The 27,098-nt window shown below is 42.2% G+C and overlaps 1 protein-coding gene across 2 annotated transcripts in view; it reads left to right on the forward strand.

Annotated features, from left to right (window-relative positions):
• Window positions 1-24,116, forward strand: part of SMAD1 (SMAD family member 1) — a 39,647-nt gene extending 15,531 nt beyond the window's left edge. The window contains exons 2-6 of one of the 2 annotated variants that reach the window (XM_065404732.1): window positions 4,891-5,148; window positions 7,715-7,831; window positions 12,101-12,322; window positions 19,759-20,015; window positions 23,973-24,116. In XM_065404732.1, coding sequence (XP_065260804.1) covers window positions 4,891-5,148; window positions 7,715-7,831; window positions 12,101-12,322; window positions 19,759-20,015; window positions 23,973-24,116 — 998 coding nt within the window. The remainder of the gene's footprint in view (window positions 1-4,890; window positions 5,149-7,714; window positions 7,832-12,100; window positions 12,323-19,758; window positions 20,016-23,972) is intronic. The other variant, XM_065404733.1, reaches the window with a different exon arrangement.
• Window positions 24,117-27,098: the final 2,982 nt, after the last annotated feature.

A 27,098-nucleotide genomic window follows, 5' to 3' on the forward strand; every position in this document is an offset into this window, starting at 1 on the left:
TGTCCCCAATCTTGACCACACCCGGCATTGAGACCTCTGCAGCCCGAGGGCCTAGTTCAGGCCCTGGTGGGTAGGGAGCTATTAATAAGCTTTCTTGGGCTTTGCATGGTTTTAAAAGTTCACATGGTAGATTTGTTGTAGCTTACGCTTGTCAGTTTGCCTGATTTCTTATTTCACCTGTCCCACGCATTGGATGACCTCATAGGTCTCCCTACCGGCAGGCTAGGAGCTTCGACTCCGAGCTGGGCAATAACAACAGTATCTGATCACCAGGCTGAAACTCCCGGAAGCGTGCTAGTTTATTGTAGGCAGCTTCTTGGGCATATAAGGGCAGGTCTATACTACAGCTGGGATTGACGCTCTGAGATTGATCCACCGGCGGTCGATTTAGCGGGTCTAATAAAGACCCGCCAAATTGACTGCAAATTGGTCTGCAGTCGACCCCTGTGCTCTACCCCTCAACCTAAGGTACGTCGACTCCAGCTATGTTATTCACGTAGCTGGAGTTGCGTAGCGTAGGTTGATTTACCGCGGTAGTGTAGACATAGCCTAAGAGGCTCTCCCTGGCAAATGAACCTAAAGCCTCAAGTTTCTCCAACAGGCTTAAGATGTACTGAACTGTGTTGTTGGCTCAAGATGGCTGCTCTTCCCACATTTCCCGAACTAGATCTAAAATCCCTTAGGGCTGCTTCCCATAGAAAAGCTTGAATAGCAAGAAGCCAGTGGAAGACTGGGGAACTTCTCGGACTGCGAATAAAAGAGGAGGGAGTAGCTGGTCCCAGTGTCAGACATCCATCAGGACGAACCTTTGGAGCATTGTTTTTAAGGTTCTGTTACAACGCTCCACCAGGCCGTCTGTTTGGGGGTGGTATATGGATGTTTGTAGAGTCTTGATTTTTAGTAAATGGCAGAGTTGTTTCATCATCTGAGACATATAATGGGGCTCTTGGTTACAGCTGGTCCCTGAGGGGATGTCATCATGGGGGGCTTGGCAGCTAGGTAATTCTCAATCAGCTGGATAGCATCTGTCATGGTCTCCGGATGGTACCTCAACATCCGCTCTCTTCCCCCAAGGGGAAGGATCTGGACAAACTGCTCTAACAGGACCAGTTCAGCAACCTGCGCTCCTGACTTTGCCTCTCGCTTGAGCCATCTTCTGCATGAGTACCGCAGCTTCTTGGCGACCAGGCGGGGTCGGGTTCTCGGTGGGTACCGCTCCCCCTAGAAGCATTGACGGAATGTCTCCTCTGACATGTCTAGGGCATCGAATATCGCTGCCTTAACCCGGGCATGTTCCTTGGCGGCTGCAGGGTCTGAAGCACGATATGTGGTCTGTGCTACCCTGATTAAGTACGGGGCCAGCACTGCAGTCAATTGGCCTCAGGGCTACAGTGGCTACCTTCTCAAAAGTTTCTAAGAAAACTTAGGATCATCATCAGGCCCCAACTTGGTAAGCCTGATGGGGCAGGTTAGTTGATTCTGTTGGAGCACTGATCGCAGTATGGAGGCCACCTGCTGGACGACCAGCTGCTGCTGCTGTTGCTGGACTTAGGGTGACCAGATGCCTCGATTTTATAGGGACAGTCCCGATTTTTGGGTCTTTCTTATATAGGCTCCTATTACCCCCCACGCCCTGTCCCGATTTTTCATACTTGCTGTCTGGTCACCCTAGCTGGACTGCCAATTTGTGGATTTGCTGCTGTGTGGCCATCTGCTGCAGGAGTTGCTGCTGTTGATGGTGTGTGTTTTGCTCGGCCATCCATTTCCGCATCTGTTCTATCTCCATTCAAGAGCTTTTTGTTTTGGGTTTTGTTTTGTTTTGTTTTGTTAAATTCCCTTCGGCAGGGACTAGGGCATTGCCTGCATTTTCTACCACTTGTGATAGAGCCTTCGGTGGCCTAGTGGCTAGATTGTTGGGCAGAGGGGTTGGAAGGGGGACCAGACCCTCCCCAGGGCACTGTGTAGTTCGACCCCTAAACAGGGGTTGATGGATCTGCCTCTCTGCGGGGGGAGGGGGAGCTTTCAAGACCTGTTGCCCTGAGCTACTTCCTATTAAAGTCTCTTTAATCTGGGGCAGGGCCCTGCTAGTTCAATTACCCCACAGTTGGGGCTGAGCTGTAGGCTCCCCTTGGCAGGGGAAGGCTTATTTGTCTCCAGTAGCTACCAAAACTGCTGCTGTCTCCTCGCCAGTCAGCCCCCAACTGAGCCTGACTCACTTCTTTTCTCCCCCTTATTGGCCTGGCATTGGCTGCAGGTATAGCAGGGTGGGGCTAGCTGAGCCCACAGGTTTTCTTTAACCCCTGCTGTGCCAGGCGGCAGTTTCTTTGCTCCTTCACAGTAATGTTTTACATCTTCAAAACTCTTTTACAATTTGGAAAAATGCTTAAATTATGGTGTAATACAATATTTTTTTTTGCAAGATCTTTTCTCTTCTCCACCCGCCAAAGCCACATCATGTACCTGGAAATGGTTGGAGTGCAAGGGGAGGGGAAGACACGGAGGGGGAAATGTAGAATTTACATCCGTACTTATTCCTGTTTTTTTTAAGAAGGGCTCCGTTCCAACTGGAGATAGTGTGTGCACGCCTTGGGAAAATCTGATACTGCTTTTTTTAATTGCTAAAACCATATTGAAAATATCCTGTTCCTCCAGCTATTTTAAAAAATGCTATAAATCGCGTGGCTTCCTGTGACGTCATGTATGTCATTGTAGGGGTGGGAAAGGTAGATAGTGTACTTTGTTTTTCAGAAATTAGCTTAGAAAAGTTTGACCTTCAGCCTCAGGAAACAGATATATAGGGAAGCAGTGTTTTAATGCCCAGAAAAGTAAGGAAGAATTATTTTTCCCTTTCCCGTCTTTATATCTTTAAACATAAGCTCTCATTGTTACCCTTTTCACTTCTTATTTATTAGGCCAACACATGTTTGCTATGGCAAGTAATACACTATTTGAACTTTGAGTAAGAAGTGCTCAGAAACCCAAAAGTTTTTCAGAGCAAACTTTAATGAAAAGAGGAATCCTGATATTCAGAGGAATTGGAATTTGATGTGTGCTGTGTTGCAACTGATAAGATTTGAAATATTGAGGTGAATGTTGGGGTAAATCTAAATGACTTTCTCCAGTTATTAATTAAAATAGTTCCTTAGAAGCAAGGAATATGCACGATAGCATGAACATGTTTCTCCTACTCATTTGCCTGGTGATGTATTAGGCCAAAGAGCAAGAACTTCCAGCATGTGGAAGATGAAGATACCTCCTCTCATAACGTACATTCATCCTCTAGTGTGACATTCCACTCATAAAATGAACACAGTTAACTATGAAGCAGTCCATTTAAATGACACCCTGGTTTAAGGATTGTAAATGTAATGAAAACTGTGCTGAAGCTGCTGTCGGTGAAATTGGATGTGTATGTAAAATTGGTACTGATTTGACTTGCAGCTTGACCTTAAAGTCCAAGGGTCTGATCCTGCAACCCTTTCTCTAAGTATAAATTCCCCATGTTGTCAGGACTGTTTGAGTGAGTGAAGATTTGCAGGTTTGGGCTAGCTTCTCTAAATAAAACCTCCCCATAATATATCAAAGTCAAGAAACACTGCATACACTCTTGTGGCCTCTCCTGCAGTTGAGGTAAACAGCTGAGCTGCTTTCATCAGAGAGTGAGTTTTAAGCAGAGGAATGAGAAGGCCTTTGTTCAAAGTGCCACATGCATAATTTGCATCTGGGTCTTAGACCTTTCCTCACATGGCCAAACAGAGTTGAGAGGCAGCATAAGCCTCTGGGATAAGAGACTGTATTTCTTCTATTCCCTCCCACCCTTCTCCTTCCTTCTCTGCAGGCTCCAAAAGGGATTTTCCCCCCCAGTTTTCCTTAGCCAGGGAGTGAAGTGGGGTGGAACAAAAGGAATCATGTTCCATGTGTCTCCCACTGTTGTGTGCGCCTTCCCCCCACGGTTCTCTTCCTCCTGCCCCTTCCCAAAATAAAAATCTACAGCTGTGCTTTTAAAAGAGCTGATAATCTTCTGAGTGGTTCAGCCTCTGCTATAAGGAGTTTGGAGGCAGAAATGCAGGGCTGAAAGAGCTGACTAAGATTATTACGTTTTAACACATCTGGTGTCCTGTTCATTTCCTCTGTTAAAATGAATTAAAAGGAAATCTGTTTCCCTGGAGTGTATGGATCTTGAGAGTGTGATCTAGCAAGTTCTGACCTGTATCTCGCTTGTCCCATAGTAACATAGGGTGGGACTTTCGTTTGCCAGATTGCTCTGTTTTAATTGCATTATATAACCCTATCTAAATTAGGCATTTGATGGTAAATTGGCATAGAGGGTTAAACTAGTAACATTTTTTTTAAATTAACATTGCGTAGGCTAAAAATAAAATTACAGCTGTTGGAACCAGGATTAGTTCAAGGCCCATGTAGTATTAGCATTGTGTTCCAAAAAATCTGTCCTTATTAGCAGGGTTTTGGGTTACAGACCATTAAACGATTAGCATGGGAACCAAGTGCACTAACATGAACTACATGTCAGCATTAAATTGTGAAATACATTGCATCTCTAATCATTTATCTTTAAAAAAAAGAAAAGGTTGTTATAGCTTTTCCCTTTATTCTTCTACACCGACCCTCCATAAAAACAAGCTTATGGCTGGGGATCCAGACAGCTAGTGTGATCATTGTGAATTTAAATTATGCAGTAACAGGATACGAGGAAAGGGTTCTTGCCTAGACATATGTTCCTAGAATGTGACTACCTCATTTCTGAGACACATCTATATGGCATAAGGGACTCTGAAGAACTCTTTTTACTTCATCTAAGTACAAATGTCTCTGCATAATGTAACCCTTAGGGATCAGATCTTCAATGTTGTTTTTCTTTTTTCTTTCTAGTTCTTCCTCCAGTGCTGGTTCCAAGACACAGTGAATACAACCCTCAGCACAGTCTTTTGGCTCAATTCCGCAACTTGGGACAAAATGAGCCTCACATGCCACACAATGCCACTTTTCCGGACTCTTTCCAGCAACCCAACAGTCATCCATTCCCCCATTCCCCCAATAGTAGTTATCCCAACTCCCCTGGAAGCAGCAATAGCACCTATCCACACTCTCCTGCTAGCTCGGATCCAGGAAGTCCTTTCCAGATGCCAGGTAAGTTCACCTTCTGTAAGAATTAAGGAGAGTATAGCTAGATATTGCAAGTATCGTTAAGCAAAAGCGTCATCAGCCGGCACTTAAGTGTATTCAGTAGCTAGTTGAAGAGATGCTACGTAACATGGCGACTAAATCAGGCTGCCTAGCAATAATGTTCAATTTTTAGTATTCTTTCTAATGCAGGTAAAATGCTTTGTTTTTGCTTTACAAATCAGCTGTATTTGGAGGGGTGGGGGTGGGAGGGAATAATGTATTATTGCAGCATTGAGTCCTGATATAGTTTGGGGGAGGAGGAGTGTTATGCACATCTAATGTTCTGACAACTATTGCTACAGAATGTCCTTGTTCAGGAAAGAGACTTACTCTTAAGTTCAGCATTAGGTTATGGTTCTATAAAAGATGTTTCCCAAGGGGATCACACTACCACCACTTGATTAAATTCATTCAAATGGTGATGTAATCCCAAGAAACAAATGCTTCAGCTGCAAAACAGTCTCTTAGCAGAGGCCCTGGAAAGAAACCTTCAGCATGTCTGTCTTAAAGACAGTGGAACAATTGCCTTTTATTTCTGTTTTGATTGTTGGCTATAGACATTTCTGTAGAAGTCTATCTTTTTGCCTGGTTTGTCCATGACTAAGTATCATGAAGAAAGCAGCCTCTGAAAGATGTTTTTGATTTAACTTTCTGCTGCTGAGAGAAGGAGCCTGGGCAAATAGTGTGCTGCCTTCCTTCCTTTGGGGCTGGAGGAGGGAAGGGGAGAGAGCTTTGCAAATATAGACATGTAATTTCTTGTGTAAAGGGGGTGTTCATTGAAGTTAACTACTGATAGCTGTCTTCAAGAATTTCCCTTGATGGGTAAAGACTACTGAACTGTGTGTGCTGCATGCATGTGTTTCTTCTGAAAAATCAGTACATTTTATGGTAACCCCCCCCCCCCCAACATTTTATTTAAGAAACTATAGGATAAGAGCTTGAAAGACTGCTGATTATGATTTAGGCTCTGGGACTCCCTGTCCCAGTGGATACAGATCAGGTCACAGAGGTCCCATGCTTGGTCTGTAATGGGAAAGGTCTCCTACAGTATCCCCATGCCAGATGTTTTATGGTAGGTCATTGGATTTGGTTTCTGAGGAGTCCTGTTTTTGCCTGCATTCCTGGCTAGAGGTAAAGCAGAGTCAGCAGCTGCATTGAAGAAACTGAATGAGAGAGCATTGTGGTGGAAAAGATGAAAAGGCATCCATCTTGAGGCTCTCTTAGCCCCTGACTCAGTATTCTGAGTCATTGCCTTGAGATAGGTCTCTTGGCAGACACCCATTTTGAGTTAGTAGAGCAGGAGGAGACCCAGTTGTGAAAATATGAAAGGGGAGCAGGACTATATCTAGAAACGTGAAAATTTTACATGTGCTGGCTAAAATGGTGGCCTTCCCACAGTACTATATAGACATACAAACAGTAGCATAACAGTTGCAATTACACAAATGTCTCAAAGTTCATTCGAGGCCTAATAAAGACTCAAAATTTTGAGCCTCACCCCACAAACTTAGAATTCTATTCCATGGTGCATTCCTGCCTACTCTCCATAAAGGGGACCGTTTGTAAGGTCAAGTGGAAAAGGATAGTGAAAATTGGAAAAACATAGCTGTAGTATTACTGTAATGCTTAGTTGAGAGCTTTGTGTTACTAACTTTTTTAACTAGCTTGAGATTTTGAAGACCAGAAAGTTGCATGAAAGAAATGGTGTAGTTATTGGCCTGTTTGCCTTTTGGTTACTTGTCATAATAGTTAATGACTCACTTATTGATGGAGATAAGTGCTGCATAGGCTGCCTACTTGCTCTCTGGTGCAGAATGGTAGTAATCAAATCTCATGCACCAGGGCAAAAAGTCTGTGGGGGTCAGGAAGGAGTTTTTAAGGCACTCCTAAGAGCCTAAATCCCTTTTGACAATGAGACTTAGGCTGTTAAATCATTTTAGGTACTGCAACAGTGAGCACAGCAATGCCTAAATGCCTTTTCAAAATCTGGGCCTAAATCTCTGTCCTTCAGTTCTCTATTTATAAACTGGTGGTGATATTTCACTAGGATGTTGAGGAGAAATTCGTTAACACACACGGTACGTTCAGATACTACCCTGATGGAGGGCCACATTGGAAACAACATCAATGAGATTAGAACCTCTTGACTCTAAATCCTGTGCCCGTGTTCTGTTCATGTTCTGTATGACTGTAGGGCTGAGAGTGCTGAGCATGGAGACATTTAATGTATATACAGTGCTTTGAACTTGTGAAGCACTGTTGACAGAAATGCAGCCAAGCTTTCACTTGTGGGTTGATAGTTATAGCTACAATAAAAATTACTTATATTCTTTCATACACAGTAATCCTCTGCTTCCCTGAATCAAGGTCCATGATCGCTTTCTCAGATATTCTGATGAGTGGGTGGAAGTTATGGCTGACTCAGGCTGAAAGTATTTCCAAGTTAACGCTGAACTGTTTATGTGGATATATATATATGTACATTTTAAAGAGAGGGAAGGAATTGTATCTCTGCCTTTTCTGTATTTAGCTGATACTCCCCCTCCTGCTTACCTGCCTCCGGAAGATCAGATGACACAGGATGGCTCACAGCCAATGGACACCAACATGATGGCACCCTCAATTCCCCCAGAAATAAACAGAGGAGGTAAAATGCTTCTATATGCGGTTTTTTTCTGCTTGGTTTCTAAAGTGCAGAGTCTCGTAATTTTTTAAGCCGAATATTGATCTAGATTCATATTATTTAATGGAAATATGTAACTATAGACAATAAGAAAAACTACAGGGAATATGGATTCCTTTTCCTCCTCCCCCAGCTGGAGGTGAAATTATACACTCTCTTATGAGCCTCTAGGTCTAAAAAAGTCTAAGTGACCATACATGACTAAATTAAGGCATCACCATGTTTTACATTTTAAATGTTGACTTGCAACCAGAAGAATCCAAAAGCATTATTACAAACTCTCATCTGTAACAGTCACTGAAGTTAAACCGTTCTTATGGTAAAGTATAGTAATTGTGTGTAATGGCACACAGCACACCTGTTAACAGGCAGTGAAAGGTATCTATTATGATTATAGTGACTTAATGAGACAGTACCTGATGTTGTACGGTTGATATCCAGTTGGTGGGTGGGTGAATTTAGAGCAGGGAATATAGTTGCCTAAATTGAGATTTGGTCAGGACACTGACACTAACATCTTTACACTTGTGAAAAGTCCTATGAATGCTTTAATACAAAGGGTCAGGGTCTCCATATGCTTTGTCTTCTGAAACACAGCACGTCCAATCAAAGTGCCTCTTAAACACCATTATATTGCACTGGCTTAGCTCTGATTTCTAGAGAAGAGCATGACACTGAATTGCCAACACTGCTTCTTGCAGCACCCTGGGTTTTTTCTGGGAGCTTTGGGGGGAGGAATGTTTCCTTTCCCATGTAAGTAGTGACCTGGTATGACCCTGCTTAGCTTGTGAGATTGCAGCATGAGGTGGTATTGCTGCAGGAAAAATGTGTTAAATTCTTTTCATTTTGTTTTACGTCCTATGGCACAGGCAACTTTTTACACATGGCTTTTTAAACACATTGCAAATATAACTGCTGAGTAAAGGATTTAGTGCATCCAACACATGGTGAGAAATAGCCCCCTCTGAGAACACTTAGGCTCACACAGCCGTGCATCCAGCCAGGGGAGAGAGTAGCAAGTTGAACACGGTGCCAGAATGATTATAAAGATTTCAAGCATATGAACAATTTAGCTATTGTTTAATTTCATACAAGTTTTGTTGTTAAGCTTAAAATGTCTGGGCTCACAAATATATCTGCTCTTTTAATATAATTTATATCGGTTCTGTGTTCACTTATTTTCCTTCTTCAGAGTGAGCTTGCATTTGATAAACACCATCTTTGGCATTTTCAGTTGTTTTGCTGATCTATACACTATTGTGTACTGTCTTTTGTAGCTGATGAAGGCCCAAAGTACATTTATCAGTGTTTATACCTAACTCTGCAGACTTCTGCACATTTTTTTTCTTGTAAATACACTATATCTGTGCTGTGGAATTTTTTCATCACATGTGAGACCCTTAACAACCAAAGGAAATGGCTTGCATTTTTCTTTTCATTCTTAAAAGAAAAGATTTCTACTTGGTCTATTTTTTTTAAATCTTTTTTTCCTGCTAGTAAGTTTAATAGTCTCTTTTAATTCACTGTTTCTTTAGTGGCAAGGGAAAAAGACAAATTTATTTCTTTGCTTATATCTGTCTGCTCATTCTTTGAGCCCCTGTCTGTTTGCGGTGCCTATCCAGTGTCTAACTGCCCTCCTAAAAGGTCTGCTGTAGTTGTATAAAAACAGTTGTTTCAATAAACTTTTATGTTAAATGTTTTAGTTGCAAATGTTTAGAAGCATGTTCTTTATGGAGATTTGTTAGTCTTAAGAGATTTGACTTAACAAGCTGCATCCTGTCACTGAAGCTGGGTAATTTCCATTGTTGGCCCATGCTGGGAATGGAGAGACAAAACGCACCTGCTCTGCATGACTTAAAGCAAACGTAAGGAAGTTAGTATGAAATCTGTGTGAGAGAGATATGATTCATTCTGTAAGAATGGCCAGCTGGCAAGATTTCTTCCTGAGTTTGAGAACTGGGGCAAAGCGGTAGCTTTGGTAGTTACTGGCAACTTAATTTGAAAGCAAAGTGTAGTAACCCCTTACTAGTAATTAAAGGCTGTTTTTACAATGACTTGAAAAGGCTTAACAGTACTGTGGCTTTACAGAACGTAAACCCCTTTTCATGAGCATTTCCCAGCATATTCTTGGTCAGCAATGGACTTCACACTAGAAAAAACCCTGCACCAAGATTTTTGTCTCGCACAGTTTTCATCGCTTGACGTTGCATAGGCTACATGCTTTCCTACTATTTATGTCGGCCTGATAATCACATTTTATATTTTTAAAATTCTGCTCATGTCCTTTTTATCAGAAAAAAATCAGTGTATGAAAAACATTTTTCTAAGCAAAAGGAAAATATAGAATGTTGGTCTTAAAGTTAATGTTGGCATCGGGAATGCGCTGAAAGGAGAAACAAATTGCTGCAACGTCATTGTCATTTTAGCACTTCAGCTTGCATTTAGGGCTGTGATCTGCAGAGCTGCTATCTCAGATTCCTAAACTGTGTGTACTAAGCCCAGAAATAGTCGTCGTCTTCACTTTAAAACCCTCACACACAGAACAGCCACATCCCATCTCTTATTCAGCCTCCTTTATTTGGAGGTGATTTTAATAATTTGTGGCTATATTGGGCATTCCTTTTCCATTAAGTGGAAACATCCAAAGAAGCGCATACTGTTGTTGGACACCCTGTTTGAAACTCCTTTGTCAAAGAAAATGTCCTTCATGCAAAGGGGGAAATCCAAAAGCAAAAATTAAAAAAATTACCTTTAAAACATCCATGTATTTTTAGAGCTTGGCAGGCAGGCGCAAACAGAAGATTGGATGCTTCAGGATACACATTTTCTCTCAAACTGTTGCAGAGTTTGCTAGCTGAGTAAGGAATTGTTTGTTATGGAAGAACGATTGTTGCCATTATCAGAATATTGGAAAAACAAGTTTTGAGGGATCCTGATGTTACCTGACTAATGACCGTTTGGTATCTCATGAAATCTTAAAACATTCTTATTTGTTAGTATTTAAAGGTTTATGTTCAATATTGATGCATAAACCTTTATTCCATGGCATTTTGCTGAACTTGATTCCCTTTTTTGTAGCCCAAAATACTATATTCCGGTTCCTGTGTATAATGTAATCTCATAGCCTTGTAAATTCCCCTGATTCCATATTTTTAAATTGTTGCATAATTGTGTTCCAAAGTCTAAGCTTTCATTTGTTTTTTTTCTTTTTAGAAAAGCCTCCTAGCCCTTCTGATTGTGGGGAAAAATCTTCAGAATCTAAACTGAAGCAGTACTGTCTGCTTGAGTTTGCAAAGAGTATGAAACAAATGCTCTGAGATGTGAAATTTGCTTATGCATCTCATTAGGGTGTTAACACTGAAATCTAGTGACTACCTGCACATTGACTATTTCATTGCTGATCACTTTAATAGAACCATCAACTGTAATGTGCGAAGATCCACTGCCACTGTTGGATGTAGTGGCTGATACTGGGGAAGGTCACTGTGAACCAACCCCGTGGCCTGTAGGGCAGAGAAATGAAGAATTCAAACATCCTCTTCCCAAATTTTAAAGTAATTTCTGCACCTGCCCAGTAGGTGAATGGGGGAAAGAGGTGCATCGCCTTCCCAGATGCAAAAGATTAATCTGCCACCTGGATACCAAAAACCCAAGCCATGTCTCACTCCTGTCTGTGTGGCCAAAATCCCAGCTGTCTCCTAGGCAGTTGTGAAAACCTCCGGCTGTTCTCTGACAATTTCTGCTGTTTGATTTCTCATTGTTAATACAGAATTTTGTAACATGTAGAATATTTTTAAAATTTGGTAGCTCTGTAAAATAAACTGAGGGAGTACTTCACTGATTTGTCAACACTCAGGGTAGTGCTGATCTAGGTCATATGTTGCAAAGAACGCAGGAGTGCTTGATAGGTGTGGTTGTTGAGCCCACAACATGTTCTCTTACTTAAGTATGTGTTGCCAGCTCTGATATTTTTTCCTGTCTGAAGTCTTGCAAGTAATTTTATCTTAACTATATTTGTACAAATTCTTTGGCTCTGAAAAGTGGGTTTTTTTTTTCTTTTAATAATTAAATGATAGATGAACTCCATAGAAGACTGCACTTAATTAGCAGTTATTTATCCAGAATTTCTCTCAGTGATCTTAAGCCAAGGTCTACAGGTTGCAGAACTTTAAAGTTCAGACACGTATTAGTTGCAGTGCCATTGATTGTAACCTTTTCTTTGTTTCTTTGCAGATGTTCAGGCAGTTGCTTATGAAGAGCCAAAACACTGGTGTTCTATTGTCTACTATGAGCTGAACAATCGTGTTGGGGAGGCATTTCATGCCTCCTCCACCAGCGTGTTGGTAGATGGTTTTACTGATCCTTCAAACAACAAGAACAGATTTTGCCTTGGGCTGCTCTCTAATGTTAACCGGAATTCCACCATTGAGAACACCAGGCGGCATATTGGCAAAGGTGCATTTAGTTTTTCTCTTGTTTGTTTTGCTTTCTAGCTAAATGCAGCAATCTGGGCTTCTTGCCTCAAGGACAGACCATTAGAACATGACTTCATAATGTATATGATAAACACTGGCAAATATATCATTTCTTTGCCAAGTCCGATATGCTTGTAAATTCTCACCTGTTGTATAATTGCAGGAAGCTTTCTATCTTCTAATCAGTTTTTTTTATTGTCTGCAGACTCTCATCGATTTTAATTTTAATTAGCACAACAATTTAAGGCAGTTTCTTTCTCTCACACAGACCGGCTATTGATGATTCTGGAAATCTGAACTATATAACTGCAGCTAGCTCTCTGAACAAAATAATCTCTTTTTTTTCTGGATTAAAGATAGCTAAATTGTCTGGGCCTTAAACTCCCTTAAAGGAGTGATAGGCCTGCTAAAGTAATATTCCAAATACAGTTTAAAGGAGGGATTTTCAGAAGTCCAAAGGACAGTTCATGGTATTCCTGTCTGTGTCTTTGACAGTCTTCTCTCAAAAGAATTGATTATGTTTTTAATTTAGCTTCATAATAGTCCATTTTGAGAGGAATGTTGTCATGTAAATTAAATCCAAATGGACTTATTTTAATTTTTGTGGTAGCAAATGTTGTGTTTGTTTACATTAGCAAGTTTACATTAGCGAAAAGCAAGTTTACATTATTGTTTGTATTACAATACCACTGCACCTAGCAGTGGTATTGTAATACAAACAATAATGTAAACTTGCTTTTAAAAGTATCAGAGGGGTAGCCGTGTTAGTCTGAATCTGTAAAAAGCAACAGAGGGTCCTGTGGCACCTTTAAGACTAACAGAAGTATTGGGAGCATAAGCTTTCGTGGGTAAGAACCTCACTTCTTCAGATGCAAGTAATGTTATATATGCCATCATATGCCAGCAATGCCCCTCTGCTATGTACATTGGCCAAACTGGACAGTCACTACGCAAGAGGATAAATGGACACAAGTCAGATATCAGGAATGGCAATATACAAAAACCTGTAGGAGAACACTTCAACCTCCCTGGCCACACAATAGCAGATGTAAAGGTAGCCATCTTACAGCAAAAAAACTTCAGGACCAGACTCCAAAGAGAAACTGCTGAGCTCCAGTTCATTTGCAAATTTGACACCATCAGATCAGGATTAAACAAAGACTGTGAATGGCTATCCAACTACAGAAGCAGTTTCTCCTCCCTTGGTGTTCACACCTCAACTGCTAGCAGAGCACCTCACCCTCCCTGATTGAACTAACCTCGCTATCTCCATACTGATTTATACCTGCCTCTGGAGATTTCCATTACTTGCATCTGAAGAAGTGAGGTTCTTACCCACGAAAGCTTATGCTCCCAATACTTCTGTTAGTCTTAAAGGTGCCACAGGACCCTCTGTTGCTTTTAAAACAATTTAATTGGAGGAGCAGTGAGGTGGTAGGGGTTTGATTTGCCCAAGCCATAGGTGTATATTTTGAGCACCAATTGGTGCGGTATCTAGATGCTGAAAAAATTATATTAGAACAAAATGGACAGTCAGATCTTTTCAAAACTTCAAGATAATAAAAAGCCATGTAGTGTGAAAAATAAAAGAAAGTACTTTGTGCATTTTTAGGCAGGGAAAAAATTCTATTGACTTTTTTTCCAGAAAGGGGTCCTTGGAATAAAAATGTATTTCAGGGAAAGGGCTATATTGCCTTTTAAATTGATGTACTATGAAATGGGTTTAGAGGGAAAGTTGTCTTTGAATGTCTCCCTACTCATTATTTTTTTTTATGCTTGGAGATCAGTTTCTTACAGTGATGTTGTTCTGGACCTCACAGGAAACTGTTTTGAAACTGAGCTGGTGCCGCAGGGAGATTAGTTTTCATACAGTTTTATTTTGAAAAGCATCCTTTAGCCTAGAAAAGCTTTTTCCATGCTAGTACCTGTGCTGCTCTCAGGTTCATACTCAGAGGTTCTGCCACTAAGTCTCGTTCTTTCTCTTTTTTTTCCCCCACCCTGGAAAGTATCTCTGTACTTTTTATAGTTTTAAATAGAAAATGAACAAAGTAAACTTTTAAAAGCAGCCTTGTTGCAAGCAAAGTTCTACTGAAACATTAACTGTACAGATACCAGAGATACAATAACATTAACTGTGCCAGATACCAATGCAGGATGGAAAATGCAAGAAAGCTATAAAATAGGTACATATATACAATGAATGATGGCAGGAATTCTGTGCTTAAAATAAAGCTAATTTTGATTTCATATTTAATGGCATCCTTCAAAAGTTGGAAGTCAAATCCTAGTGAGGATAATAAGAAGGTGCACAAACTCTGGCAGGTTAAGTGTGTAAGTATAATAAGGCAGGCCAGGAAAAAACTTAGTTTTTGTCTCTTTAACAACAGTAAGATATTTACATCAGAAACAGGAAGTCTGCTGAACAGGTGCCACTAAACTCAGGTGTTAAAGGAGCATGCACAGAAGCGAAGTGAATTCTTTGAATCGGTCTTCACTACACAGGATGTGGGCATAGGCGGCAAGTTCTATAGGTCCGTGGTGCCTGGGCACCAGGAATATTCCTGGCCTGGGGTCTGGCTCCAGCACTGTTTGAGGCCGGGTTTCTCTCTCGGCCCTGTTTTCCACCCCCGGGTGCTTCTCTCTCCGCCGCCCCCCCCCCCCCCGGTGCGTCCCCTGGGTGATTTTAAAACGGCCCAGGGCCCCCACCCACCACTGGCAGCGCAGGAAACCTGAGCGGCTTCCTGCCTGCTTGCTCCATGTGGCTGGCGGCCCCTGGGCGGGGTGGGTCGGGTTTGTGTCCATACGTGCTGCTCCTGCCCCAAGCGCCCCTGTGGCCAATAGGAAGCTGTCAGGACAGTGCCTGGGGGTACCAGCACGCAGAGGCCACCTGGCCCGCCCCGCCTGGGAGCCCCAGATAAGTGCTGCACCATCCACACCCCCTCCCAGAGCCTGCACCCCACCCCTTTCCCACACACCCCCTTCTGCTCCCAAATTCCCACAGAGCCTGCACCCCCTCCCGTCCCAAGCTCCCTCCCAGAGCCTGCACACTCAACCCACGCACTGCACCCCTCAATCCCTCCTCCTGCACCCCTACCCCCTGCATCCCAGACCCCCTCCCCCACCCTCTTCCCAGAGCCCAACCTCACCCCTTCTGCACCCAAACTCCCTCCCAGAGCCTGCACCCCAGTCCCTTGTCCCAGCCCAGGGCCTGCACCCCAGACCTCCTCCCCCCACCCAAATTCCCTCCCAGAGCCTTAGGCAGGTGCAGGGGGGCAGAGGGCTCTGGGCACCACCAAAATTTCTACAAACCTGTTGCCCCTGGATGTGGGTGAGAGATCCACATCAGAGTTACCTTTTTTGGGTGACACATCTGAAGTACCGTCCCTCATTGATATCCGTAGAAGAAGTTTTAGAACAAACTGATAAATTGAACAGTAATAAATCACCAGGATCAGATGGTGTTCACCCAGAGTTCTGAAGGAACTCAAATGAAATTGCAGAACTACTAACTGCAGTATGAAACCTTTTGCTGGAAATAAGCCTCTGTACCTGATGACTGGAAGGTAGCGAGTGTAGCACCTGTTTTTAAAAAGGGCTCCACAGGTGATTCTGGCAGTTGCAGGCTGGTAAACCTAACTTCAGTACTGTGCAAATTGGTAGAAACTATAGTAAATCTCTATCAGACACAGAGATAAACATGATTTGTTGGGAAGAGTCAACATGGCTTTTGTAAGTCACACCTCCCCAATCTACTAGAATTCTTTGAGTGTGTCAACAAGCATGTGGGAAAGGTGATCAAGTTGATATATGGTACTTGGATTTCAGAAAGCCTTCAGAAAGGTCTCTCACCAAAGGCTCCTAAGAAAACTAAGTAGCTATGGCCTAACAGGAAAGGGCCTCTCGTACTGGTTAAAAGATGGGGAAACAAAGAGTAGGAATAAATGGTCAGTTTTACGAATGAAAAGAGGTAAACAGCAAGGTCCCCCAAGGATCTGTACTGGAACCTGTGCTGTTCAGCATATTCATTAGTGACCTGGAAAAGGGAGAGAACAGTGATGTGACAAAGTTTGTAAATGATGAAAAATTATTCAAGGTAATTAAATCCAAAGCTGACTGTGAAGAGTTGCAAAGGGCTATCACAATACTGGGTAACTGGACAACACAATAGCACATGAAATTCTAGATTAAGTGCCAAGTAATGCATGCTGGGGAAAAATCCCAACTACACGTATACAATGATGGGTTCTAAATTAGCTGTTACCACTCGAGAGAGAAATCTTGGAGTCACCGTGGATAATTCTCTGAAAATTTCAGCTCACTGCGCAGCAGCAGTCAAAAAGGCTAATGGAATGTTAGGAACTATTAGGAAGGGATAGAAAATAAGACAGAAAATATAATTCCACTGTATAACTCCCTAGGGCGCCCATACCTTGAATATTGTGTCTAATTATGGTCCCCCATCTCAAAAAGGATATAGTGGAACTGGAAAGATTCAGAACAGGGCAACTAAGATGATGGGAGTATGGAATGGCTTCCCTATGAGGAGGAACTAAAAAGATTAGGGCTATTCAGTTTAGAAGAGATACGACTACGGGAGGATATGATAGAGCTCTATAAAAACATGAATGGTGTGGAAAAAGTGAATAGAGACGCGTTTACCCTTTTCCCACAATGCAAAAACCAGGGTCACCCAATGAAATTAATAGGGAGCAGATTTAATATAAACTAGATGAAGTACTTTTTCACACAGCACACAATTAACCTGTGGAACTCATTGCCATGGGATGTTGTAATGGCAAAAGTATAGCTGGGCTCAAAAAAGAGTTAAATAAGTTCACTGAGGATAGGTCTGTTGATGGCTGTTAGCCAAGATGGTCAAGGATGCAACCCCAGGCTCAGGGTGACCCTGAACCTCTGATTGCCAGAAGCCAGGAGGGGGGAAAATAGGGATGGATCACTCCAACTGCCCTGTTTAAGATCGTTCCCCTGAAGCTCTGTGTTGGCCACTGTTGGAGACAGGATGCTGGGTGAAATGGACCATTGGTCTGACCCAGTATGGCCATTCTTTTGTTTTCATGTTCTTATATAGAAACGCCATTTAAATCTCACCATTTGTAAGAAGAACATATTGACAGCTTGAAGACGTGGCCACAGATTGTTTTGTTGATAAGATGATATGGGAGTTACATCATCAGCAAAATTTTACGTGGACCATACTATTAAATGCCGTCAAGATTTTCTTTCTCGGAATTTCATTTACTTTAATATCTTCTCTGTGTTTTTTCTGGTTTTGCTATTTCAAATTGATTATTCCAACAGTGGAGAACTTGAGCCCCAAAGTTCGTAAAGTTTAAAAGCCTGTATGTGGGGCTCGGGAGGAGAGATCTCTAGAGATTCCACACCCTCCACCAGTATCCCATAGGGGTTTGTTTTCCCCTATAGAAAAGGCTGAAGGCATGGCCTCAGATCTTGAGGGGTCCATGAGAAGCCATAGGATTCACATGGCGTTAAGCTGTTCCTCTGGACAATGCACTGTGCTCTGGCTCCCTGGAAGTGCACCTCTGTTGAAGCTATCCTAACAGAAACTCATCCTAGCTAGGTTTCAGAGTAGCAGCCGTGTTAGTCTGTATCCGCAAAAAGAACAGGAGTACTTGTGGCACCTTAGAGACTAACAAATTTATTAGAGCATAAGCTTTCGTGGGCTACAACCCACTTCTTCGGATGCATATAGAGTGAAACATATATTGAGGAGATATATATACACACATACAGAGAGCATGAACAGGTGGGAGTTGTCTTACCAACTCTGAGAGGCCAATTAAGTAAGAGGAAAAAAAACTTTTGAAGTGATAATCAAGATAGCTCAGTACAGACAGTTTGATAAGAAGCAAGTGTGAAAATACTTACAAGGGGAGATAGATTCAATGTTTGTAATAGCTCAGCCATTCCCAGTCTTTATTTAATCCTGAGTTGATTGTGTCTAGTTTTCATATCAGTTCCAGCTCAGCAGTCTCTCGTTGGAGTCTGTTTTTGAAGTTTTTCTGTTTTAAGATAGCCACCCGCAGGTCTGTCATAGAATGGCCAGACAGGTTAAAGTGTTCTCCCACTGGTTTTTGAGTATTATGATTCCTGATGTCAGATTTGTGTCCATTAATTCTTTTGCGTAGAGACTGTCCGGTTTGGCCAATGTACATGGCAGAGGGGCATTGCTGGCACATGATGGCATATATCACATTGGTAGATGTGCAGGTGAACGAGCCCCTGATGGTATGGCTGATGTGATTAGGCCCTATGATGATGTCACTTGAATAGATATGTGGACAGAGTTGGCATCGGGCTTTGTTACAAGGATAGGTTCCTGGGTCAGTGTTTTTGTTCAGTGATGTGTGGTTGCTGGTGAGTATTTGCTTTAGGTTGGGGGGTTGTCTGTAAGCGAGGACAGGTCTGTCTCCCAAGATCTGTGAGAGTAAAGGATCATCTTTCAGGATAGGTTGTAGATCTCTGATGATGCGCTGGAGAGGTTTTAGTTGGGGGCTGAAGGTGACAGCTAGTGGTGTTCTGTTATTTTCTTTGTTGGCCCTGTCTTGTAGGAGGTGACTTCTGAGTACTCGTCTGGCTCTGTCAATCTGTTTTTTCACTTCAGCAGGTGGGTATTGTAGTTTTAAGAATGCTTGATAGAGATCTTGTAGGTGCTTGTCTCTGTCTGAGGGATTGGAGCGAATGCGGTTATATCTTAGAGCTTGGCTGTAGACAATGGATCGTGTGGTGTGTCCTGGATGGAAGCTGGAGGCATGTAGGTAAGTGTAGCGGTCAGTAGGTTTCCGGTATAGGGTGGTATTTATGTGACCATCGCTTATTAGCACAGTAGTGTCCAGGAAATGGACCGCTTGTGTGGATTGATCTAGGCTGAGGTTGATGCGTAGAGACTGTCCGGTTTGGCCAATGTACATGGCAGAGGGGCATTGCTGGCACATGCTGGGGGAGAATCCATCTTGGAGCTGTATTACTATTTTCCGAGGATTCTTTGTCTGTTCTCCCTACCCTGGGCCCAGTCAATCTTCTGTCCCCCTTTGTTCCCCGAGTATGAACCCATGGGATGTGTGCAGATGTTCTGGCCCTGTAAATCTGTCATCTTGCACTGTTACAGTAATTTTCTTCTGTGTGGTTTACAAGAAGTGAAACTTTAATGAACAGGTTTCAGAACTTTAATGAACAGTTGATTTGAAAAACAAACTTTGGTGGAATCTGGAGGTACAGGTACAACAAAGCTTTAAGAGAGTCCTACTAGTGAGTGAAATATAATGTTTCTCTTCAAGCTGGAGAAGCACAAAAACATCTCCACAAAGATGTGTGCCAGACTGTACATGTGATATGAATTCATTTGACCTGTCCATAACAAATATTTTTTCCTTTTAGGAGTTCACCTCTATTATGTTGGGGGAGAAGTGTATGCTGAATGCCTTAGTGACAGCAGTATTTTTGTTCAAAGTCGAAACTGCAACTATCACCATGGGTTCCATCCAACCACAGTTTGTAAAATTCCCAGTGGCTGCAGTTTGAAAATTTTCAACAACCAAGAGTTTGCTCAGCTTCTGGCTCAATCAGTGAACCATGGCTTTGAAACAGTGTATGAGCTTACTAAGATGTGCACTATCCGTATGAGTTTTGTAAAGGTAGGTAAGAGTTCAGTTGGGCTTGTGTTTTGTAAGCAAAATAATATTCCCTTTTGAATTACGTTAAATAATCCTGGTGAAAACAGTTCCATTTCATGCCTTGTATTGGAGAAGTTCCCCTATCAACAATTACATTGATTGTAAACGTGTGTTATATTTTATTAACACTTTTTCTATAAAACAAAAGCTGTATGCATGTCCTTAAACATACAAAGCTATCCCCTTGAACAAACATTATTTTGTTGGTGTTCAGAATTTTAAAATCAAAGGTACATCCTGTAGGTTCTCGGTTTCAGATTTCTCCCCATTAAGTTTTTTTTAGGTTTGATAATGTTGCAGTTAAGTAGTTTCCATCATGCCTAGCAACTATTCTTATTGCCTCAATAGAATGTTACAGTAGAACAGGGGTGGGCAAACTTTTTGGCTCGAGAGCCACATATGGGTGGGGAAATTACATGCAAGGCCATGAATGTAGGGCTGGGGCAGGGGGTTAAGGTGTGGGAGGGGGCTCGGGGCAGGGGGTTGGGGGCTCAGGGCAGGGGGTTGGGGTGCAGGAGGGTGTGGCGGGGGCTCATGGCACAGAGTTGGGGTGCGGGCTCTGGCCCGGCACCACTTACCTTGAGTGGCTCCGGGGTGGTAGCGGCGCGCAGCAGGGCTAAGACAGGCTCCCTGCCTTCCCTGGCCCTGCGCCGCTCCCGGAAGCCGCCGGCACCATGTCCCTGCGGCCCGTAGGGGGTAGGGCAGAGGGCTCCATGTGCTGCTACTCGCCTGTGGGTACCTCCCCCGAAGCTCCCATTGGCCTCGGTTCCCAGTTCCCAGCCAATTGGAGCTCCTCCCTACCCCCCAGGGGCCGCAGGGACATGGTGCCGGCAGCTTCTGGGAGCGGCGCGGGGCCAGGGCAGGCAGGGAGCCTGCCTTAGCCCTGCGGTGCCATGGGGTGGCAATCCTGCAGGCTGTAGTTTGCCCACCCCTGCATTAGAATCATAGGAACGTAGGGGTGAGAAGGGACCTTGAGAGGTCATCGACTTCAGCCCCCTGCACTGAGGCAGGACCAACTAAACCTAGACATCCATGACAGGTTCTTAATAAACAGGTTCTTCTGACTTCTTCTTAAAACCTCCAAGTATGGGGATTCCACAGCTTCCCTTGGAAGACTATTCCAGTGCTTAACTACCTTTACGGTTAGAACATTTTTCCTAATGTCTAACCTAAATCTCCTTTACAGCAGATTAAGCCCCTATTTGTCCTACTGTCAGTGGACATGGAGAACAATTGATCAGTCATCTAACAGCCTTTAACATATTTGAAAATCGTTATCTGGTCCCCCTCAGTCGTCTTTACACAACACTAAACATGCATAGGTTTTTTTTAACCTTTCCTATTGGTCAGGTTTTCTGAATTTTTAGCATTTTTGTGGCTTTCCTCTCCATTTACCCAGTGTTTAGTCCACTTCTCCAAGAGTGTTAGATTGAATATTTGTGTTTTGCAAGCATGGAGACTCCTTCCTTCTCTTTACTGTATATCTAGAAAAGTTAATGCAATAATCTTTGTTGCTTACCACAGCTGATTTATGAACAGAGTTGATGCATAGTGGCTCAAGTTAAAGTTTGGTAATTAACAAGCAACTTTTCCAGGCTTTGTCTTTTCCATGCCCTTCAAATAACCACATTGTATTCCATAACAATCTCCTACTGTCCGAAGGATTAAATCGTGAAGTTAAGCTGCCTTAGTAGTGGGCATTTCTTGGACATACTAGCTGGGACTATCATGTAGGTGATTGGAAGATAGGTAGCATTGTTCCCTGAGGTCTGTCTGGTGATTAGAAATTCTATAAACGTAGTGCATACTGTTCTGTTCTCAGGGTACATGTAAGGATTGTAGCAATGATGTGAGGGACAGAAATGTGGATTGGGATAAAAGGGTCAGTCAAATATTTCAAGACTGCCAAATTAATTGCACAGTATATTAAAGTGGTACCTTAAAGGGATAAGGTGACTTCTTTGGGCATATGCCTTACGGGTTAATCTGAGGTTAATACATAGTGGTGTGTTTTTTGTTTTTTTTACTTTTGTGATTCCTGTGGTCCATCTATTGCCTCCCAGCCCGTCCCAAAAAAGATAATTTACTTTATCAAACTATACAATGAACTTTTAGATTTCTTTCCAGATAATAAGTAAATCTTATAACTGACTCAGTTTTAGCTAAAAGAGAACACATCAGTGCTTGCCCTGTTAACTTGGGCTGATATTTCCTATCTAGGATATGACCAATGCCACCGTTCTCCCCAAAATTGTCCAGTTTGTTAACAACTTTTTATTGTGCACACTACTTTCTTCCATTGGCTGTTTTTGTAGCTACAAGAGTGTCCTAGATGTTTTGGGAAGCGTTATCTGTTTCAGTCCTCCCATCCTGTAAAGAAACCTTGGCCTAGCTGCATGGAGTCAAGTTCCCACCTTAATGTTGATCCATGACCTCTTGTTTTTATGCCTATTAATCTGTTTGGCAGTGTATCTTCCCATCTCACTCTCTTTTTAGTCTTAGTACATGAGGTTTCTTCAGTCTTTTTCTAGAGGCCTTATGGGATTCCCAATAGCCTTTATCTTCAATCCTTTTACCTGTACCTTTCCAGAAGTGCAAAAATACACAAACGTGGTAGCCTCAATCCTGTTTGTATTTAATTGTTTTTAATCGGTTAATATATTTCCCTCTCCTCTAAGAGAATACTGTGTCCTGCCTCCTTCCATGTCCTCCGGAAAAGGAGAGACTTGGGGGGAATCTCCAGTAGGACTAGGACTATCATGGGCAACACAAGAGCCATGGGTTTGGGAGACAAAGAGCTTCCTTGCATTTTAATGTTAGTTCTGCAAAATGCATTGCTATATGAATCTGCTATAGGACTCCCCTTTGAGTCAGTATAAACAGATATGAAAATGAATGTCACCTTGTGAAAAATTCAAAAGCAACGTCTGCTTTGGGAGTCATAATGGGACACATGGAGCCTTTCCTCTTCTAGGTCACTATTTCCTATTCAGCCCAGGTCAGTATTGAGTGAAAGCTGAAGAAGACATTCACTGGCTGATGGACCTGAGCTTGTGGGCTTAATCCAGTTCCTAGTGCACAGATGTCCATTATTTAAATAAATAAAATAAATAAATAAAATCCAGCCTGAGACTTTGCACTAATTACACCCTTCACACTAGAGAAGGCAAGGGCCAAAAAGGCATGGGGGCTGAACTGTCCATTCACCCTGAGTTTTTGCCCTAGGAAAATAACCTCAGGTTGGTAACCTGGTCAACAAACCCCCAAGAGTCCCTAGCTCCTCCACAGGTGTTTGAAAACAGTTTGGCTCAACATATACTAGAGGTCAAACTGGTTTTAACGCAATAGCATTCGAACAGTCTATTATGAAAGTAGTGCACACTTTCTGCCATGGTATTAAAAATGGTTTGGCTCAGCATACTCTAATAGTCAGACTGTCTTCATGTGAGGCCAATGCTTTCTGCCATGGTCTTCAAAAATGTTCCGGTTCCCACGTGCACTGGTAGCTGAACTGTTTTCAGTACCAAGGTCATTGGGGGAGGGGGGGGGGGAGATTGTTCATAGGTCACTTCCCTAGGGTAGATGGAATCCAGAAGAGTGGTGTCTCAAGGGCAACATTGGGGCATACTGGCTGGGTGATATGGGGACGCATGCATTACCATTTCCTAATTTGAAGTGAGACTTCAGTTTTCAGGTATCTCAGTCTGTCACCTTAAATCTGCTTCAGATTCACAGGGGAAAATGTGGTAACATAACTCATGCAAAAATGGCTCCTCTACAGTGGTAACCTCCAGCTGTAAGGCTAGGTTATATCTGTTGTCTTTGTACTATATAAAATGAGAGAGAAACATTTTCCACTTCCTTGACATTGTAAAATAAGGTAAAAGTAATAACTTTTCTATGTGACTTTGTTTGTAGGGTTGGGGAGCCGAATATCATCGCCAAGATGTAACGAGCACTCCGTGCTGGATTGAGATACACCTGCATGGCCCCCTTCAGTGGCTGGATAAAGTTCTTACTCAGATGGGCTCACCTCATAATCCTATTTCCTCTGTGTCTTAAAGGGTCCCAAGCTTCTGCAGTTTGGAAACTATTGAGCCTTGCATGTACTTGAAGGATGTATGAGTCAGACACATGTATGAACTGGCAGCAGCTGAATAAGAGCCTTGATAATACTTGACCTCTGTGACCAACGTTTGGATTCAGGGAAAAAGCACGCAAAAAAAAAAGCCTTTAACACACTGTTGGTGTCAAGAATTTCAGTGTACATTGTACCAGTCTCTTGTAAAATTGATACATGCAAATTGTTTAGCAGGACTTTGTGTAATAGTTAGGGATGACCAAGCTAATAATCTTTTAGACAGTGTTCCCAAGGGATCTTCCTTGGCACTCTGAGGTCACCTTTCTTTTATATGTTCAGCATTCATTGTTTGTGTTCTCTGGGGTTGATAGCCCATATTGATGAAGTCTGCTTTCCACAGGCTTTCTACGAAATATTTTAAAACCATTTGTCTAGTAATAGTTGGCTGTTCCCTTGAAAGAAAGAGAGAAGGGGGGTGGGAGGTTTAATCATGGTCATGTGTAATAATCTTTATGAAATTGTGTACTGACCATACTGCTGTAAGAATAATGTTAGGTATGCTCTTTGCTAAATGTATGTACAGTGTATTTGAAAGTTTAGAATTAATTAGCTTAGACTAGAGGATTTAGGAATATTTGAGTGGGGAAAAGGGGAGGGGGAAATGGCAATTGACATGCAGAATATACTGTAAACGTAGCTTGTTAGTTTAAAGAAATGAAATGGAGGTCTGAACTTTGCTGTGCATTTCATTTATTTTTTTATAGTGGCTTTATCTTGTTAACTGTGATTATTTTTGCCTCCTCCCTCCCCCCAAAAACAGTTTATGTAGCTGGTTAATTCATATAGCTGAGAAGAAGGCAAAATTAATCATTCCTGCGGTCCTGAGACTGCAGCTCTGTATATTTCAAGACAAATTGTACAGTCTGTTCTTGAATTATTGAGCAGTTTTAGGCAGTTTACATAAAAGAAGTAGGCTTTTAATTGTGTAAAAGAATTTTGTTTTGCCAAACCTAGTAACTGTTAAATGTTTGGAGGATTTAAAAACCCTGTTTGGATCTATTTCAAACTTTTAAAAAAAATTTTTTTTACTGGTTTTTGTTTTGTTTTTTTCTTCTGCTAATCTTTTATATTCACTTACTCTGTAGTACTTTAAGTACTTTTATTCCAAAACTAGAAGGTCTTCTTTACTGGAAGTTTTAAATAAAACCATTGTTATTGCTTACTTTGATTAATGCTTTGTCTTGTCTACTTCTTGGCAGCTTTATAACAACCCAGACAAAAAGATTCTATTGGATAATACTGCATCAAATGGAAAAAAAACATTTTAACTTCTGATACAGCTTGGTAGCAATGCTAAGTCAGTACTGGTGATGAGTGATTTTTGTGGGGGAAATGGATTTCTTCATCAGGTGAGAATAGAATAGATTCAGCAGAACTAATGTGCCCTAATAACTTAATAGACTCTTTCATTGATTTTTTTTTTTTTTTTAAGTATGGAATATCTGCAGAAATTTTATATACCTCCAGTGAGGATGAATCAGAGATTTGGGACTAAACTGCCACTTTTCCACCCTTTACTGGAGACTTCTAACTGACTAACATCTTGGGAGTTCAGAGTCAGAAATTCCCCTAAGAATAGCACTGTTGCAAAATTGTATTGGTCTCAGGACCTGCCTATGTTAATGAAGGATTTAGGAGAAGGTATTGTTTGAACATTCTTGGGACTGACACAAAGGAAATGCATTTACTGGCTGTTTGTGTGAGGGCTAGATTATAGCATATGCTACCCACCTCTGGTTTCAAGCCATTTTGTCTGAGACTCATTGGAATTAAAGTGCACCCCCAGCAGCTTCTTATGCCATTCTCTGGCACAGTGGACAGCATCTTTCTTTTCTTTTTCCCTTGGTTGTGAAGTGCTTTGCTTTTTCTTGTTTGTCCCCCAGTTGTCATTTCCCCCACACATGCTCTCACCCAAAGTCTTACAAGATGCTCAGGGCGGGGGAATCACTGGTGGCATCAGGCTGCCCCTGAGCTGAGTGGGAATAGAGAAGAGAAACTTGGATCAGTGGGTTGCTGCCAGAGCCTGACATACGTGTTACTGTTCTGCTCCCTACAGTGAGTCAGAAGAAGCAGTGGGAGGGGAAATAGCTTTCCAAGAGTTTATATGCTGCTTTATCCACAGTAGCGGGAGCACTGGAAAGTGAAGAGGTGGATGGATCTGAGGTTATGCAGTCACCTCCTCTTGATTTCTTATCTTTGATTAAGTTCCTGCCTCCTTCCCCAGGTAGACGATTGCTTTGAACTCAAAGCCTTGGTGGCAGGATTCTGGAAAAAATGTCTGAACTAGTAAATCTCTCCAGGTGCAGGGGAGAAAGACACAAATCCTAGCAATCCTTATCAGTTGAAGGAAAATGCACTATTGATCAGGGAGAGGAGAGCAAATAAGATGTTAAACTGTAATTAACCCTGGGGTTAGAGAATAATATTGTCAACACTTGTATTCAGTCTCTCATCTCAATTCAAATGAGACAGCAAAGATCCAGAAAAGGGCACTGAAAAAATCTTTGGCGGCCTTTGTGGGAGGGAAGTTTTCATACTAGCGGAGACAAGGAAAACACTCTGGTCTCCTTCAAAAACTAGGTAAGATCTGGTGTGTGGTGAGGGGTAATTACAGTTGGGGTAGGTAGGACTGCCTATTAAGGTTGCCAGACACTTCCCATTATAAGACCCTTTTGTCAGTTGCTTATAACTTTGCCAAACTTGAACTCTTTGGACTTAAACTTTCCAGGTGTCTGCCTCGTGCTAAACCTTTTTGGAAAGTTTGTCATTTTTGAGAAGGAGGCTATGGAAAAATGGTTTGTTTTGCCCATGATAAAGTCTTGTGAGCTTTTCTTTGAAATACTCTAGTGTCCCCATGCTTTGGAGCAAGGACTCGGAATTTGGCAAGGGTGTGGCTTTTGTGT

Source organism: Emys orbicularis, chromosome 5 (genome assembly GCF_028017835.1).
Source record: "Emys orbicularis isolate rEmyOrb1 chromosome 5, rEmyOrb1.hap1, whole genome shotgun sequence".
In the NCBI taxonomy this organism is placed as follows: Eukaryota; Metazoa; Chordata; order Testudines; family Emydidae; genus Emys; species Emys orbicularis.